We start from the raw sequence: 16880 nt of genomic DNA, 5'->3' as shown, positions 1-16880 counted from the left end.
CCTGCCTTGTTCCTTCCAAGTTTCCCTCCCTTCTATTACTATCTCTTACCACAGGACTTTAAGACTTTTCTTTTTGGTCTGTAATACAAACAACATCCCTTGACTGCTTTCTGATCCTTTTCCTCGTATTTTCCTTTTTCATTTGTCCAAGTGCAGAAGGTTCTCGTATGGTTGAAGCTAGAGTACTGGTGAGAAGCATTGAGGAATGAAAAGTTTAAAAAAAAAAATCAAACAACAAACAACCAGGCTTTGCTTTTATTAATAGGAGACTGTAACTGCTCCATGCTGCTAACTGCTCCCAAGCAAGGTGACAGCAGTCGAATTCTGAAGATTAAAGAAAAAAGCTCCAAGCAGGGTTTACCCTGATTTTTTTTTTTGTAATGAAGTTTTCATTTATGACAAAGAGCTCAATATTTCTAAAACTCCTCAGCAACTCAATAATTGCCAGCTTTTCGTCATGTAGTGGTTGGTGCAAATGAGTCAGAAACCAAATGTGTTTTATTTTCAAAGTTTCAAGAATTCACAAATGAGGGAGAGAAAAATGAGAATTACCTTGCTGAAGACATCTGAAAATTGCTTGGGACAGCATATGATTGAGCTTGGCTGGTAAAAATCTTGTTTGCTTATCTTTTGATACATTTTAGTAAAGATACTTCCAACTAATATGCTTGCACACATAATGTTAAATACACAGTGACTCATTAATCCTTTCTGAGTTGGGTGAAAGCTTTGAACTGATAAGAGTCTCTTACCTTGACCCTGCTGTGGTCAAGGTGGTCTGCTTTATGTGCTAATATGAACCGAAAACAACCAATTCCTGCACCAAGTTTAAGAAAACACTTCAGAGTGGCTAGGTCAGCAGAGGTTGTGCTGGGCAGCTTTGGCTCATTACCCTTGTGTTTTCTCATCTGTGCCCACACAGCTCCTATTGCCTGTTGAATGCAGTCTTATCTGGGAGAGGAACTGTCTTCCTGTTGTTTAGTAGTGTGTAGCACAATGATGACATGGTCTGTGATAATCGTATGGTGATAATGTGGATAAGAACAAGCCAATACAACTTCTACTGACTTCAGTCCAAAGCTAATTTCAGGTAATACTTTTTAAAGTACTTGCATTATCTCTGTTTCCCCTTTGAAGTTCTCTGAATGATGTATTATTGCCAGCAATAGAAGAATAAACAGCCCAGAGTATTTTTCTGCATTATAGCTTCTACTATTTTATATGTATATATACAGATACATAAATATAATAGTTTATAATATATAGTTTTGTATAGCAATGCATTTATTTTAAAGGTTTGTTTAAACTCATTTTATCACCACTGTTCGTACCAGTGTAATTCAGTTAAGGTAGCACTGGTCTGTTTTGTATGAAGATAGCTGTAAAATTGTGTGACTTCTTTTCAGAGAATGACCTGGACTGAGAGAAGGTGCACGTATTGCAGCTGAGGTAGAGACATGCATTGTTCTGTTTGCTTTAGGAGTTTCTCCTTCAGAGCAGAAAAGCTAATGCACAGGTTATCGTGATCTGCCTGTCAGTAAAAAGGTTGAAATGCTGCAGGAAACAAAAATCAGCATGAGTTGTAATTGCTACAGCAAATATATCAAAATTAAAAGGATCTCAAAAAACAGAATCTTCCCTATGGAAGGGACTTGCTTTTCTGCATCAAGTAGCACAATATTCTTGACATACTTGTAGTGTCAGCTGTCTTGGGGTTTTTCTTTTGTTCAGCAGGCTTTAAAATAATAGCAGTTATGTCTCCTTTGGGCCTTTTGCTTCATCTTTTGGAAAAATTGTACACAGTTGAGCACGCCTCTAAATTTCATTCAGCATATGAATTTGTCTTACTAGTTCTCTACGTTGATTTCTGTGGTTAGAAATTGGATGCACTGTGAACTGGCTTTTGCAAAGCCTTTAAAAAATATGTGTGATGTTGGGAGCACAGATGAAGCTGTTTCTAAAAATGAAATAAGACATCTTGGAACAGCTTTTGGGGATTGGTATGTAATTCAAAGATGAGTTCTACTAAACCATCCTGTTCTAAATTCAGCCTTCTGTTTTCAGGCCAAATGTTGATTGTTTTAAAGCATTAAAATACAATCAGGGAAAACTTGAGCCAGAACTAGTTAACACCTATGAGGCAATTGGTCCTTTAATCTTCTTTGATTTCCTTAAACAAAACTCAAAGAATGCCTGGGTAGCGGTTACAGAATATTATTATTATTACCTTTCTCATTTACTGTATAGACTTGTCCCAAGAACTGCAAAGTTTCTGTGATGGCTGACTTCCATGGCTTAATTGTTTAAACAAACAAAAATAAAACCACACCAAAATTTGGCAATTCTGAAAACAATCACTGTTGCTGGTGCTGTACTATGTTTAATTTGCCCACTAGATAATAAAGCAGAAAGTAATCCATTAGAAATTGTCACAGTGGATTTTGAACTATGGAAAATAAGACTTAGCCACAAGGGCCTCAGACAACAGGCTGTTTGCATGCTGTTTAGCCAGTGTAAATGGGGTAGGTGTACACTGAATGGTAAAGAAAAAAAAGCTAAATATATATGATTTTTATTAGCAGACTTCATATACTCTTACTGTTATTTAAGATGTGATATCTGTGTGTGTAGATGTACACACAAAACCACACTTCTCTTTAGCTCAATACATATTTTAATCTCTTATAATTTAATAGCCTTATACAAGAAGAGAAGTATAAACTGAGTTTCTTTCTAGTGTCTACCATCCAAAAGTTTGGAGAGAGATATTTAAAAACAAAAATACTAAATAATGAATTGTAGTGGAAAGACACTTTCCTTGAACTCGTCCAATATTTTGAGTCTATTCTTATATCTTTGTATAGCATATGGCACTTGGCAAACTGAGGGATTAATGAACCCCTAATTTTTCCATAGAAAAAAGGCTTGTGACACACAGAAAGATACTTTTAATACTTTTAAAATTAAAATCTTATGGCTGTTACCAAGGCTACTGAATACGATACTATTTATTTTCAAAAGTTGCGAAAGAACAGTAGCAATTCAAAATGTTGCTTAGAGCTATTCTTGCATTATTCATTTTCAAAAGATTCTTTGGTGTGAAAGGGGCCATATTGCTACAGCAGCAAATCCCTATAAATTAATTAAATACATGAACTACATTTTTTAAAAGTGTTTGCCACAAATAAAATATGCAAAACACCTTCTAAAGAGCATCTGATGTGAGAATGATTTAGGCTCATTCTTTCACTGAGCACGGTTAAAATGGAGAGTTTGTCTCCAAATCAATGTAGAGCATCACCCACCTCGTTCGTAACAAAGAACGCCAGGCTTTGTTCCTGGGTCTCCCTCGAGCTCCCGCTGCTGTGCAAACCCCTGCACATCTCCTTCCCCCCAGGGCTGGGCACTGAGCTCCTCCTCAGGCCTGGGGTACAAGACATCTCTTTGCAAAAATGCTTCAAAAATTAAGATATTTGAGATTTTTATCACTACTGCATTTTTTTTCCTGTGTCACCAAATGTAGTCTGGACTCAATATGACTGTTGATTTTGTACAATTTACTCCAATGTCCACCCAGGCTAGCTCCTTTCCATCATGATTCCCTTGCCCCTTCCAGCCCTGATCACATGGATGCTCCACCGAGCTGTTCTTTTGCTTTCAGGTATATGCAAGTGTGATCTTTGGACTGTAACTTCAAGACCTCGTGCTGTGTGGGGATTCACCCGACTCAGGGGCAGCAACAGGATTTTTATGTTGGCATAGTTGTCCCAGCGTCTCCTCCTCTTGATTTTTCCATTTTGATTTTGCAACAGGAAACTAACCTGCTTCTGAAATGCCCAAATCTGGATGTGATATAGACCCTTACGTCTGCTAAAATAAGTATTTCAGAGCTGTAGCTGTGCTGCATTCCTCTGCTGAGCAAGCGTGCTACCAGAAATAAAAACAACTGCTGCCTTATTTTATATTTTATTTTTTTCCTTTTTTCATTTTTTTTCCTCAGGGAAAAACTAAAAGCTACAGATGCCATAAAGGGTGTAGCTCACTATTGGGTCTCTAATACATTTTCTTTTAAATTCCAGAAAAACTTTTTGCAAAAATCAGCATGTAAACAAGAAGCCCCTTCAGCCCCAGGGGCTGCTCCGTTATTTCCTCAGGGAGGTCTCACTGGCCGGCAGGGTGGGAGCGGGCAGCGGGCACCTCGTCCTCTTCGGCCACCCCATCCTGGGGGTAGACCACGAAACACAGCTTCTGTCCCCAGCATGTCACCGACTCTGTAGAGAGCAAGTGTGCAGCGGTTAGCGCGGCAGCTCGAGTGCTTCTCAACATCGCTGTGGCGCCTGAGGGATGTAACGCCTGACATGGCGGCCATTTTCCCGGCTGAGGCCCTTGACCCTCCTGTGCTGCCCCTCACCCCTCCAACAGCTTTTATCTCTAGTGAAGTGACAAAATAGTGTTGGCAAAGCACAGGTGGATTAAAATTGGGCAGTTTTAGAAATGACTCTTCGCTGTGAGGGGTCCTTCGCTCTGCCCAGAGGCTTGTGGAGCCAGTGCATGAGGCAGGGGAGCTGGGTCGGGCCTGGCGCTGCGCTGTCCCTGAGGGAGCGCCGGGGCCTACCGGTCACCACGAGGCTGAGGAGAGCCCGGCTGCAGGCAGCAGGCACTGTCTCACTTGAGGTGAGGGCTCCTTTTCTCTTCTCTCCTCATGGGAAGTCTTTGCCTCAGAGCAAAGCAGTTTCAAGCCAAGCACAACCAAATCCCAAATGACTTGTGCAGTTTTATGCGAGTGATAAAGTAAGGCTTTCCTATCTTTTGAGCATGAAATAATTCATCATGCTGTACAGGCATTGTGTAGTGCTGGTGGGAGGAAAGCAGAGTGAGGGACAGGCAGGGCTTTTTATCATTCTTTTTGTGATAGTTCAGTTGGGCTTTACGTGCTTAAAGTCATATTCTTGTGCATCTGCTTTGTGGCTGAGGCCGCAGTGAACAAGCTGGGTGGATGGGGAGATGCCCAGGGACACAAAAGGAGGCATATATGGCAAGGAGTGAGGAAAGCAGTTGCCCACATGAGCGTGCTGCACAGCCACAAAAATACAACTGCTTCCTCATGTCCGTGGAGTCACCCACACTATGTCTGACTGCCCGACAGCTTGTCATTACCTCTGATTTAAAAACAATGTATTTCCATCCGCAAGCAGCACATGGCCTGCTTTGTATAGGAGTCTAAGGGCTGTGCATGACTGCCAGTGGTGGTTGGGCTTGCTGGAGGACTTGGCGCTGGCTGCATGGAGGCTGTGCAGAGCACTGCAGACCCTACTGTGAGTGCTGGCTGTGAGGAGTGCACCAAGTCATTGTGGTGTTGCTTACCTGTTAACCTATTTACACACTTTGGTTTGTTTCTCCAGTAGACTCCAAGAAAAAACACTGGCACTCCAGTTAAAATGATAATGAGTCCGACTCCACAGACAACTGGCTCAGAGTATATGCTGAAGATCAGCAGAAATGCCCAAAATGCCAGGTAAGTGACAGGGATGAGGAGGTTCACCTGTGGGGAGAGAATAAAGCAGAGCATGACTGTGCAGAGTGACAGTGGTGGCTGTCTGGCATGGGGAGCCAAGGCATCAGGAGTCCCCTGGGTTTTGTCCCCCTTCCTTCTGCCACTGTCATCCTCCCTGCCCATCCCATCCAGTTTACTTCTGGAAGTCTTTGTATCCTATTTTTGTACTAATGGCAATGTGCGGCATGATTTGGGACCCTGAAACGTTACCCATCCCCAAATGAACTGATCTTCAAAGCTCGAGGACAGAGGGTTTGATTTGCCTGTCCTGCCCTTTGCATTGCTACTGCAGCCAAGGGATTTAGCTTTAACATTTTCACCTTGATAGGTCTGAAGATTTTGGGTTTCTTCCAGCGTAACACAATCAGGCCTATAATTGTCACTCCATAGCAGAGGTAGTTAATAAATGACACATAGTTGATTAGTGTGTATGTGTCTCCAACAAGCATGATGATAAGAGTGGCCAAACACTGTAGAGAGAAAGATAGTCTTATGTGAGTCATAACTAATAAGGTAGCTTAAAAGCAATAAAAGCAAGAAAAAAAAAAAGTAGTTAAACTCCTGTGTTTATGGTCCTGCTGTGTTGCCTGAACAGGACATTTCTGTACCTGCTTTCAATGACTGCACTCCACCAATTTCTGTTTTAAAAGCTGTTTGACCCTATAATAAGGACTTCTGGCAAAGGTCAGGTTGTCTATTATGAGGAAAAAAAGGATTTCTGGTAGACTAATATTTTGTTGTCAGCGCACGACTTTGTTGCAGATGCCCTGTATGTTATAAAGAACAAAAGCTTTGCCCTTTCTCCCTACTGTCCCGTGGCTCATGCTGCAGATGACCACCATCATTAATCTCCTGCACATTACTTGTGTTAGGAAACTGGCAGATGGATGGTGGAAATTTCCATGCAGCCTCTTGCTTGTTTGTACTTTATTTCTGAATAACTCTGCAAAGTCAGGAGAGCTGACTCAGGGTTCACAGGGTTGCTCCTCAGATCCTGTCCCCCCTGCCCAGTGGTACCACACGGTATGAAGACCGCTCATGCCATGGACCCATCCTCTAAATGTTGTCTGCTGGTGGCCAAAACCTAAGGGAAACTGAGTGTCCAAATCCCTCCAGAGAGCTTTCAGGATTTGGCTCTATGTCACTCCAGGCTCTCTTTTTGCTTATGTCCTTTTTTCTTAATTGGCTGTTTTAATAGCAAAGGCCTCTAGGGAGGGAGGATTTCTGTACCACTGGCACCAGTAATTACGCACCACCATAATCAAATGACTCGTTGGTCTCTCCATTCCCCTATTAAAAGCCTCACAGGCTATGCAGGGGTGGAGGGGATTTCAACATCTTGAGCAGTCTCACCACAAAATTCATTTAAAATAGGGCAGTGTTGTACACTGGTGTCACATAACATGCTTCCTGCTTTCCTCTGAAAGGTGGACAGTGTCAGACATGCATCTGACCCTTTCCTGCCCCTAGCAGGTTTTGCGTTGAAGATGCTTGGGGCGATGAGTTTTCTTGCGTAGGTGACATGAATGTGTCAGAGCTGCTTGCTGCGTGGGCGTAATTCCTGAGAGGTACTGGGCTGCAGAGGAGTGTGCTGTTTCCTCCCCTGATTACCATGCCTGACGACAGCCTCGCACAGCAGGCGTGAGAGCCTGTCACTCTCTGCTGTCTTGCAAAAAAAAAAAAAAAAAAAAAAGTCTGTTTATTTTGCATTTAGCTTGGATCGTTCATTTTTGAAAGAATTAGTAAAAATACAGGTCTCACTGGTGATGTTAAAAAGGCTTTTCTCTATGTACAAAGAAACCTTTCTCCATGCAAGAAGCTAGGTGTTATGCACTGAAAAAGAAAAGAGAACCTACTGTATTAATTAGATTTGCCTGAAGTCTGACCTAATTTGCTATTGTAGCTGCCTACAGTATATTATTTTTATATTTATTTGTTAAGAAATTAATAATTCATAGCAGCATTTGATATACCCTGTGCTGCATTAAGGTACCCTCAAATGATGAATTGATATGCAGTGTTGGTTCTGTAATTTGCACTGTAATTTAAGGGAAATGTTTGGAGCAGACTGGGAGGTTGGCATACGCCTGATTTATCAGCCCTGCTCAGTGCAGGCAGCCTGTTCGTGTTGTGGCTATTTCCCAGTGAAACAGCCTCTGAAACTCAGCATGTTATTTGAGCTGATGTATTTCTAAGGGCAAAGAAGTTTTGCTTCATCGGCATCAGCCGAGTTCAGCTGCCTGGCATGAGTCCAGGATGGAGCCAGTGCTTTCTGTTTGCTTGAGACAGGACAGATGGGCTATATGGTTTACTCCAAAACCCTGTACAGGCAATGCACGAGATGTTTGTTGTCAAGCACTAAGCCCTGGGAATGCCATAAAGCCTCAGCTACACAGGTATTTTGTCATAAAAGTGGAATGTGCAGAAGGCTTATCTGATGAAATTATGTCAGTGTATCGTGCCAGAATTGCTGTTAGAGCCAGGAGAGTCACGTGAATGTGCGCCTTCTTAGTGCATCTTGCGTCAAATCCTCATTGTTTTGAAATCAGTGGCAAATCTGCAGTTGACTTTGATGCCACTGAGATTTCAAGCAGATGCCCTCGGGAGAATACCCTTGCTTGGGCCATAAAGTCAGGGAGTGCAGTACCAGGGGTTATTCTTCCTCTTTAACGTCTTCTTTGCCACAGTAAAAAATATCACATTCTAACTCAGCTCTTTGTAAAAGTGTATAAAGATCTTTGTTTCAAATAACAACTTCCATAAGTCATTAGTATCATGGAAATTTTCAACGTCTAAGCAAAAGAGAGAGATCTTCCTTCAGGGAAACAGCAACCCAACAAGCCCAAAGCCTCCCAACATTCTGACTGGTGTTTTCTACTCTTTGTGGATTACCCTCTTGTTTGCCTGATGTATTCATTCAGCAGATACTTTATTCAGTGCTGCTGTAATGCTTGACTGTACTTACTTGTTTCTACAGAAGATAAATATTCCAGGTCCTCAGAGCACTGCGGTCTCATCCCTCGCAAGATATTTTGCTCATTTTGTGTAACATTTGGAGCACTTTGTCCTCTCCTTGGGACCTGCCATGTCTATGGCTTTGGCAACAGGATCTAAACTAGCCCTGCCAGAGTGGAGTTAGCAGTGACCACGGGGATTTCCTCTGTGTTAAATGTTTGCAGAAAGCAGGCAAAATCGGAATTCGGAGAGGGGGGAGGGGGGAAAGCTAATCTTTCCTTAAATGAGGTATCTCCACTTCCAGACAAAGACACACTCTGTCTCCCTTGTGGGTAGGAGAAGTGATAATGGGCTTAAATTGCAGCTCAAGTTTTAGATGTTAGGGAATCACTCCAAACTGCAAGGGTAGTTGGGAGTGGGATTATTTAGGAGGCTGAAGGCTGCTTCCTCCTGGAGCTGTCAGAGCTTCTCAGGCAGCACCCACCAGGAGTCCTCCTGGACAGCTTGTTTTTCCTCAGGAATATAAATGACCTCTCCAGGATTTTTCCAGCTCTCCTTTCCATGATTCAGTATTTCTAAGAGCTTGCCCCGGTCCGAGCAGGTTACAGGACGACAGGGCAGGGACGGCAAAACTTACACAGACGAGCAGGGCGGGGATGGGTGTGCAGTGCTTCACGTGGATCATGGCAAGCAAACTTGGTAAATGGCCTTCTCGGGCACCAGAGAAACATAACCTGAAAATGAGAATAGGAACACTAATCCACTGCATGTACAACAGCTTTTTCAATATCTAGCTGTACAGGGTCTCTAATCTCAACTGCCCTCATGGGTCTTGGAGTGGAAGGAACCTGTTCTTGCTGGGTGCTGGTTTGAGGCCGGGAAGACCACAGCTTGTTTCTTACTTCCACGAGAGACTTACGCATAACCTGGCGTAAGTTGTTTAAACTAGACCATTTGGTACATGAGGCCTTTAATGGCTAAATGTCATCTGTGAAACCAATTGGTCTGAGATGCCTAATTACCTCTGAGGATGAGGACTGAAATCTGTTCAGTCCCTATCTGCCAGTGGCATTGCTTCTTTATCCAGGGAAGGGTTAATACAGTGCAGGTTGTGAGGTGAGCAGCCATATGTCTCTAAGGCACAAAAAATCTCGCGGATAGTGTTTCTAGTGTCAGAAGAGTTTTGGATATGGTTTCATGTGCCTTAAGATTTCACTTTTAAATGCTTAACATATGTACTCAGATTTGTATCTTATTATGCTCGTGGAAGTGCTAAGATAAATAACTTTCCTGAGGTACTTAAGAGTTGGATTGTTTCCTCAAAATTTTTTTTTAACTTTTAAATTGAGTTCAGACAGGTCAATTAATACAAATAGATTTTACAGATTCTGGTCCTGCTATCAGCAGTGTACATGCAAAGCATCTTGTCTGGAAGGAGTTTCTTCATCATGAGAATGACATGTCTGTAACTGGGAACAGAACCAGGCCCTGAAACTCCTTTTTCAGCTGAGCATAATTTAGCTTGTAGCTACTAGAGCTTTATTGATGTAAAATTACTTTGTTTCCGTACTGAAGCTGTGTTTGGCTCTTACTGTGAGTTGTTCCACATCTGCAGACACTTTTAGTAGCTCTTAAGGATTATTTTGCAAGAGATTCTGTGATTCAATATTACATTTGCTGATTGAAACAGAGCAATTCGTAACTGAATGTATCCAACATGCCCAACAATGATCTCATGTGCTATAACATCCAAAATGTCTAGCTAGCATTTCTTTAGCAAATTAAATTAAAACAGCCCCTCCCCAAATTAGATAATGTTCATAAAATTGTACTCCATCTAACCTTGATGAGGTAAAAAGGTATCCATTTATTCCTCCAAATGTAGATAGGGCCACTGAGACTGGCATAACCCAGGAAAAATAGCCCAGTAACTTTTCACCAAATGTCTAAAGCAACAGAAGGCAGAGAAACTGAAATACACTGCAAAGCACAGAACTGAAATCAAAGTGTATTTTAGACATCCAGGGAATGGTTTACTTACTACCGCCACAGCGTTGGAGGACAAGAGCTCTTGGGGTGACATGGCAGTGAAATATGCAATGTTGGTGAACGTGTACACAAATGTCACCAGTGGGATGGATATGAATATGGCACGAGGTAGGTTCCTGATAAAAGAATTAGGAAGGTAGATAAGAATTGAATCATACACAGTGAGACCACAACAGCCTTGCACAGCCCAGGGTGTTCAGCCAGCCGCGTGGGTTTTTCTGCTGTTTCTCAGGCCGTGACTGAAAGAGCACTGCCTCTATTTCCTGTTTGACCCATTGTGATTTTAAGAAGGTTGAAACTCTATGAAGCTTTGTCATGCTTCATGTGACAAAAAATGCCCCACGCTTTCATAGGGCTATTTGGATTAAGGCAGCATGTTAAAAAATAAAATGCCTTGGTTTGCTTTAGCTTCATCTACTCTGGAACTGAATTGGATCCTGACGTTCAGGTAGCTACCTTGGCCCATCCCATCCCATAAAGCTCATTTGGTCATACAATGCCATGGTAACCTACCGGAGTGAAGATTTGCTTAATTGCTAATCCAGAGACCTCTTTAGAGGTGTACAGCTAAACAGTTCTCTATCTATTGCAATAATGCATTTTTTTTTTCTGTCCGTCAGATTTGGAAAAAAGGCATTTTTTAAAATGCTTTAACCTTTGTGATTTTGATTGGATTTAGTAAAAATTGGAAGATATTTTTGGTTACTGAACAACCTTTTTATATTTTATTTTCGCTTCAGAGGCTGCAAAAATAATAATAATAAAAAAACTCCATCCACTCCCTTTTTATTTCTCAACTGAGACCATATTTGCCTTATTTAAAACATAACTTTTCATTGTTCAGCTTTGAAATTGTGGTGGCCCATTAAAATGCTGGTATTTTAATGAGGGAACACATTACTGATCTTTCTTTATTCCTGCCAAGATCTCTGGGTGTGCACTTTAACACTCAGTTGTGTGAAGACGTGCAGGGCTGCTTGTGAGACTGCAGCTTTAATTCATTTTCATCCAGGCTGTGTGAGAGCTTAAACTTCTCCTAGTTTAATTGCTGTGTGCATTGAATGCCCAGAAATTATTGATGCTCCGAGAGCTGCTTTTGGCATTCATCATTCCACTTTATCATCTCAGAAATTCTGAAACTTTTGAGCTTTGCTTTACTAAACTAAAAATCTCTTTCCCTCTGGCTTTCCCAGCCTGCTGGTGATAAATCATTTCAAAGCCCCTTCCCACACGCACGATCCCCAGGGACATGACATGTGGCACCCTGGAGGGTGGGTGCCCGCAGCTGCGCTGCAGGTACAGGTGCACAGCAGAGAGTGCTACCTGCACTGTCAAATAACTTTCCAATCTTCTCTTTCAGGTGTTTGTGTAAGATCCCTTTGGGTGAACAAGCAAAGCAACTTGCAGAATAATTCAACGCTTTTCTAAAAGCAGACAGTGATTCTTCCTGTAGGTATGTGTGACATCTCATCAGTGGTTAATTTTCTGCTATAGTTTCACTGTATGATTTGACAGTACCACAATGATAATACTTTGTCCATCGGCTGTTTTGACTGAGTTGATGCTTTGTGCAATCTGTTTCTAATTTCAGCATGGTGTTTCTTTAACTTGCCTGTTATCCTTTCTAAACAAAAAATCTCTCTTTTAGAAATGCCAGTTCTGTGGACATGTAATGACATTGCTGCAGCTTATTAAACGAATGATGTTATCAGATGGCCCCAATGTCTCAGCACTTCAAAAAAATTTGGATGACACAGAAATGGATACTTGCCTGCGGGGATCAACCAACTCTTCTGTTACATAGTTCAAGAAGTTCCAGCCGCTGAATGCAAATGACCCTTGAAGGAAAGCTAATGCTAAATGCCCCACAGATGGAGTCATCCAAAAATTGAATGCTTTGCTGGGTGTCAGCTCTTCATAGTTTCCTGCACAGAAAGCACAAGCAAGAGGTTAAGCCTTCCCCTGAGAGAAGTGCTACCCACCAGAGATACCAGGAAGTAGGTGAACTTTTATTTTATTCTTTTTTTATTGCTCGAGTAGATTTGAGACTTCATGCTCATCATGTTCTACAAGTCACCACGGTCTGGCACTGCACTTGCAGTGCTTTCTAGGGGCTGGCATCCTGGGGAGGCAGCTTGGGCTGTACACACAGGCATCGCTCTGTGGCTCTCTGCCACAGCACCGGCATCACTTCTGCAACATACAGCACCCTTTGTCAACTTGCACTGTTCGAGGATGGTTCCTTGACGGGGTTGACTCCTGTCATTTTTTAATGCAGTTTTCTTTTGTAAGAGTTTGATGTTGCTTAGTAGAAATACTGGAAAAATAAAATATCTGTGGGGCTGGAAGGTTTGTCAAGACTGTCAGACTGTTTTCACTGAGAAAACAAAATTTCTGCTCTCTGTAAGTGCCTTGTTTCATCTTTCCTTACATGACTCATCATACACATGATGAAAATATCATGAGCCTTTTGTGTTCTCTGTTTTCGATTAAGTTGGCGATTCAGCAAGACATTTTTGCCAGATTTTAATGTTACAAGAGACTTTTTGTAGGAAATCAAACTAGTGCCCCAAATGAATCAGGTGTCTTCCTGAGCTGGGCCCAGCATTGTTTATTCAGTCTATGACCTTAAAATTTTAAGGAGCATACAACAGATCATAAATTTTCTGTAACTCCTCTAAAACATCTTCAGATGCACTCCTTTATTCTGTCAAAACCAACAACGCGGGGCAGAAAGGAATGTGGTTAAGGAGGACACAGCTGATTGTTGCACCATCTTTTCATGACTCCATACACTATTGTCATACAGAGGATACACCTCCAGTGTGCCTGTGCTTGGAAGAAATCCCTCAGCAGCACCTGGGATGAATGATTTTCCACTCGGTCACGTACATCTGCTGTATGGGGGTGTCTTTATCTAGGTGCCCTGACCTGAAAATAGCTCCATTGAGCCCAGAGAGCACCTGCAGCCACCACAGCCCTTTGCAGCACAGGGGCTGCTCCGAGGGGTGCAACCTGGCCCTGCTGCTCAGCTAAAACCTGTCGCCCCTTCGGGTTGCTCTGTAAGGAGGGTGGAAAAAATCAAGTCTAGCAACAGTACCATACCCGTGTCTCACAGAGTACCTTTAAAGATCTGTATGAAGCCCACAGTAATGATAAGGGCCAAGGCTAAGAGTTTTCCTGCTGTAAATATATCCTGAATGCGTGTTGCCCATCGAACGCTGGAGCTGTTCACCCAGGTCAGGAGTACTGGAGAGCAAAAGACTGAATTCAGTGAAACGAAATTACGTTTATTTAAAAACACACAGTCAAAGCACTGCAAAACACGGACTGTTGCATGTGTTCCCACAGGGAGCTCAGCGTGGCTGTGAGCAGGGGTGAGGAGGGGAATGGTCTTGCCCTAAGGGGTGCCCAGCTGCAGACAAGCACCTGTTGCAGCTTTCCCCTCTGGGGCTCTGCTGCTGGGGCTCTCCCAGCTCGATGAACTGTGCCTGGTCAGAGCCCAACGTGCCAACTGAGCCAGGATTTCTGCCTCCTCACGGGAAACGATGAACGTCTTCTTTCCCTGAAGCTCCACCTCACTCCTGCCAGCTCTGTAAGTAACTAATGCAGAGCCGGTGGCGGTCTGCACTTCCTACATACTTGTATTTGTGAATGTAAAAAAGGACTAGGAAGGGCTTAGGTGGGAAACCTGCACTGGATGAGCTCTCCAGGACCTGCTCCTTGCAGGCAGGTGAGGAGGGACTGATCGTCCCACATGGGGCACAGTGTCTGTCCTAGGACCTTCCCGCCTGCTTTTTGGGCTGCAGCTGTGCCCCCATACAGCGGGACTGTATGCCCAGCCCTGCTTGAGCGGCCACTTGAGCGGTCTCATGCAAAACTGAGGCAAGCTTCGTGTACGCGAGAAGGAAATACTCACGTAAACACACCATGGAGAGGATCCTGGAGGCATTATAGGGGGGAATACAGTTAGGGAACACAGGCTGCAGGACATAGTTTGAGAAGGTCAGCGCAATGACAGCCAGACTGGTAGGGTACATGATAAGCACAGCGCTCCAGAGCAGCAGAAACCTGAAAACAAGAAAAAGCACAAGAAAAAAGGACTAGGGTGTGCTGGAGGAGGGTAACACAAACCAGCTGTGCAGCACTTTGGGATGGTGCCTGAGGCATTGCGCTGTGTCCTCATCCTACACCCAACAGTCACCTGCTTGTGCTTCTCCTCATCGCTTTTCCCGTGCTCTCAGAGCAATCTAGATTTTAAGTGAAACATTTCTATGCAAAGCACAGTTTAGAAATGTGTTGAGAGTGAGCACTAAGATCATTGGGCACCCTTTGATTTAACTGTGTGTGTTGAAGGTGGCTCTGTTGCTCCTGGGTCGATGTGTTACCACGTTTCAGGCATCTCCAAGGGGCCTGGGCTGCTGCCGGCTCCCTGCCAGGTACTGGCTGCTTTCTTGGCATCGTCCAGGCCGGCCCTGCACCGTGAGCAAGGGCAGCTTGGTGCCAAAGTGCTCTGCGTTCGCCTGGGCTGGTGTCTGGCCTCAGCTGTGGCTGAAGGCGATTGCACCAAACCAGGAATCCTGGCAAATGTGAAGTTGTTCTCACTCCAGGTAAGGGAAAATATGCTTATTTTATAAAAGCAGCAGGGGATCCAGTTTGTGTTTTAAAATATTTGAGGTGTTACAATTTCTGTAGAGAAAAGTGGTCATTGCAAGAAAGTGAACTCTTTCCTTCCATATACACATAAATAAATGTAAATACAGATATACACACACATCAATTCATTCTATTCATGCACCAGTACAGTGTGCAGGGGTGCCCAGCACAAATGAGGATCAGAAATGACATTTCCAGGTAAAATAGCATAATTTCTAGATTATGCTGTGTTGCTCTTTTAAGGGCTGTTCACTCCCAGCATACCTGCCTGCTGCCAGCCCCTTCAATCCAGCACAGCTGGGGAGGTCTCTGCTGGTGCAGCTGACCTGGTGGGAAGGCTGCGCGTGGTGCTCGTGGCCAAGGTGGTGAGTGTTTCTCAAACTTCTCCTTTGCCTTGCCTTGTTGTTTTTGAGAAGTATGGGGCAACCTGACACTTCCCTTTTCTTATTAACTTCAGAGAGTTAATTTGGTAAATTGCCATGATGCAAGTACTTCCCGAATGGTGCTGTTGGCTTTTAAAACCCAATGCATGTATGTGAGACTCATTTTTTCAATTCTTAATGCTTTTTATTGTGGTTCAGAGGGGTTTCCTCTGGTAACTGGTTTGGTCATGTAGTGCTAAGGGTGACATACTCAGGCTGGGGCAGCTCTACAGACTCTGCTCACCCAGCAGGAGCCTGGGTGCTGGGGACAGCACAGGGACCTGCTTGGTTACCTCACTGAGGACTAAATATGTTGTCTTAAAGACTGAAATAATCGTTTGTGATAGTGTTCTGGTGGTGCTGGGTGAATTTAAGCTCAGACCTTATTGCCCTTGAATGAGCCCCAGCTGTGTGTGCCCCTGAGGCATCACCTGCAGCTGATTGGGATCTGTCAGAGCCACACAGGTGATGGCTTTTTTGGGTAGAACCCCCTCGTTCCTCCCTATGGCTTTTGTCTTCTTCCCATACAGTCTGTGTAGAACAGAGAGCTGAATTCAGTTAAAAATGTTCAGTGTGAAGAATTATTCTGAAAACAGTATTTCAGCCAAAATTGGCACTTGCTTCTATGTTGTAATATAAAGTGCATTAAAGTTGGTATCTGGTAGAATGCGGTTTAATGAGAATGTGAATAATTCAGTAGATTTCTGACAGTCAATTTGTTTCATGCTGAATTGAAATACATGCAGGACTGATAACACCAATTAAAGTAAATGCAGAATTTTAGCAGAGGGTCACAAAGTTGCACTGTCAAACAGGAAGCTCAGATGAGAGATGGCATTAAAATAAGAAGGAAGCTGGTCTAAGATGTAAGCCCAATGCTATCTTATTTTGTCAGGTAAGTCTTAAGCAAAGCCTAGTTCTGATAAAAAGCTACCAATGCTGGTCTCTCAGATGATATTGGAGCTGGGCAACTCTGCTGTGCCCTTGCCTTGTTCCTGTAGTTTGCCCCAGGTGCATGCTGCCATGGCTGGTCCGTCTGTCTGGGGATATCTGTCCTGGCGTTACTCTGGTGGCATGACACAGAATGTGCTATGGCTGGCAGGTAGAAATCAGTATGGATGTGATTACCCAACCCTTGGAGCCTGCTAGGATATTGTTGCTTTTAAAGTACCACCTTTTATTCCTATGTTGTGTTGGAAGACTTAACAGGATTTCCCTAGCGAAGAACAACTGTTTCAGATCTG

General features: G+C 43.3%; 1 protein-coding gene and 1 long non-coding RNA gene across 5 annotated transcripts in view; one reads left to right on the top strand and one right to left on the bottom strand.

The window, feature by feature from the left end:
• Nucleotides 1-4033: 4033 nt before the first annotated feature.
• SLC7A10 (solute carrier family 7 member 10) overlaps nucleotides 4034-16880 on the bottom strand; it is a 41553-nt gene continuing 28706 nt past the window's right edge. Inside the window, exons 3-11 of one of the 4 annotated variants that reach the window (XM_048068842.2) lie at nucleotides 14478-14629; nucleotides 13682-13807; nucleotides 12330-12483; nucleotides 10551-10674; nucleotides 10352-10455; nucleotides 9147-9243; nucleotides 5875-6024; nucleotides 5365-5542; nucleotides 4034-4271 (exon numbers count right to left, since the gene is read on the bottom strand). In XM_048068842.2, the coding sequence (XP_047924799.2) occupies nucleotides 4162-4271; nucleotides 5365-5542; nucleotides 5875-6024; nucleotides 9147-9243; nucleotides 10352-10455; nucleotides 10551-10674; nucleotides 12330-12483; nucleotides 13682-13807; nucleotides 14478-14629 (1195 nt within the window). In that variant the 3' untranslated portion in view covers nucleotides 4034-4161. The remainder of the gene's footprint in view (nucleotides 4272-5364; nucleotides 5543-5874; nucleotides 6025-9146; nucleotides 9244-10351; nucleotides 10456-10550; nucleotides 10675-12329; nucleotides 12484-13681; nucleotides 13808-14477; nucleotides 14630-16880) is intronic. The other 3 variants (XM_048068843.2, XM_048068845.2, XM_048068846.2) reach the window with 3 other exon arrangements.
• LOC106033218 (uncharacterized) overlaps nucleotides 4265-16880 on the top strand; it is a 203856-nt gene continuing 191240 nt past the window's right edge. The window contains exons 1-4 of the long non-coding RNA XR_010834366.1: nucleotides 4265-4674; nucleotides 5403-5515; nucleotides 11919-12011; nucleotides 12207-14153. This is a non-coding gene — a long non-coding RNA (uncharacterized lncRNA). The remainder of the gene's footprint in view (nucleotides 4675-5402; nucleotides 5516-11918; nucleotides 12012-12206; nucleotides 14154-16880) is intronic.

This window comes from Anser cygnoides, chromosome 12 (genome assembly GCF_040182565.1).
Source record: "Anser cygnoides isolate HZ-2024a breed goose chromosome 12, Taihu_goose_T2T_genome, whole genome shotgun sequence".
Classification (NCBI taxonomy): Eukaryota; Metazoa; Chordata; class Aves; order Anseriformes; family Anatidae; genus Anser; species Anser cygnoides.
Note: the sequence above shows the minus strand (reverse complement) of the source record. Positions and strands in the feature narration are given on the sequence as shown.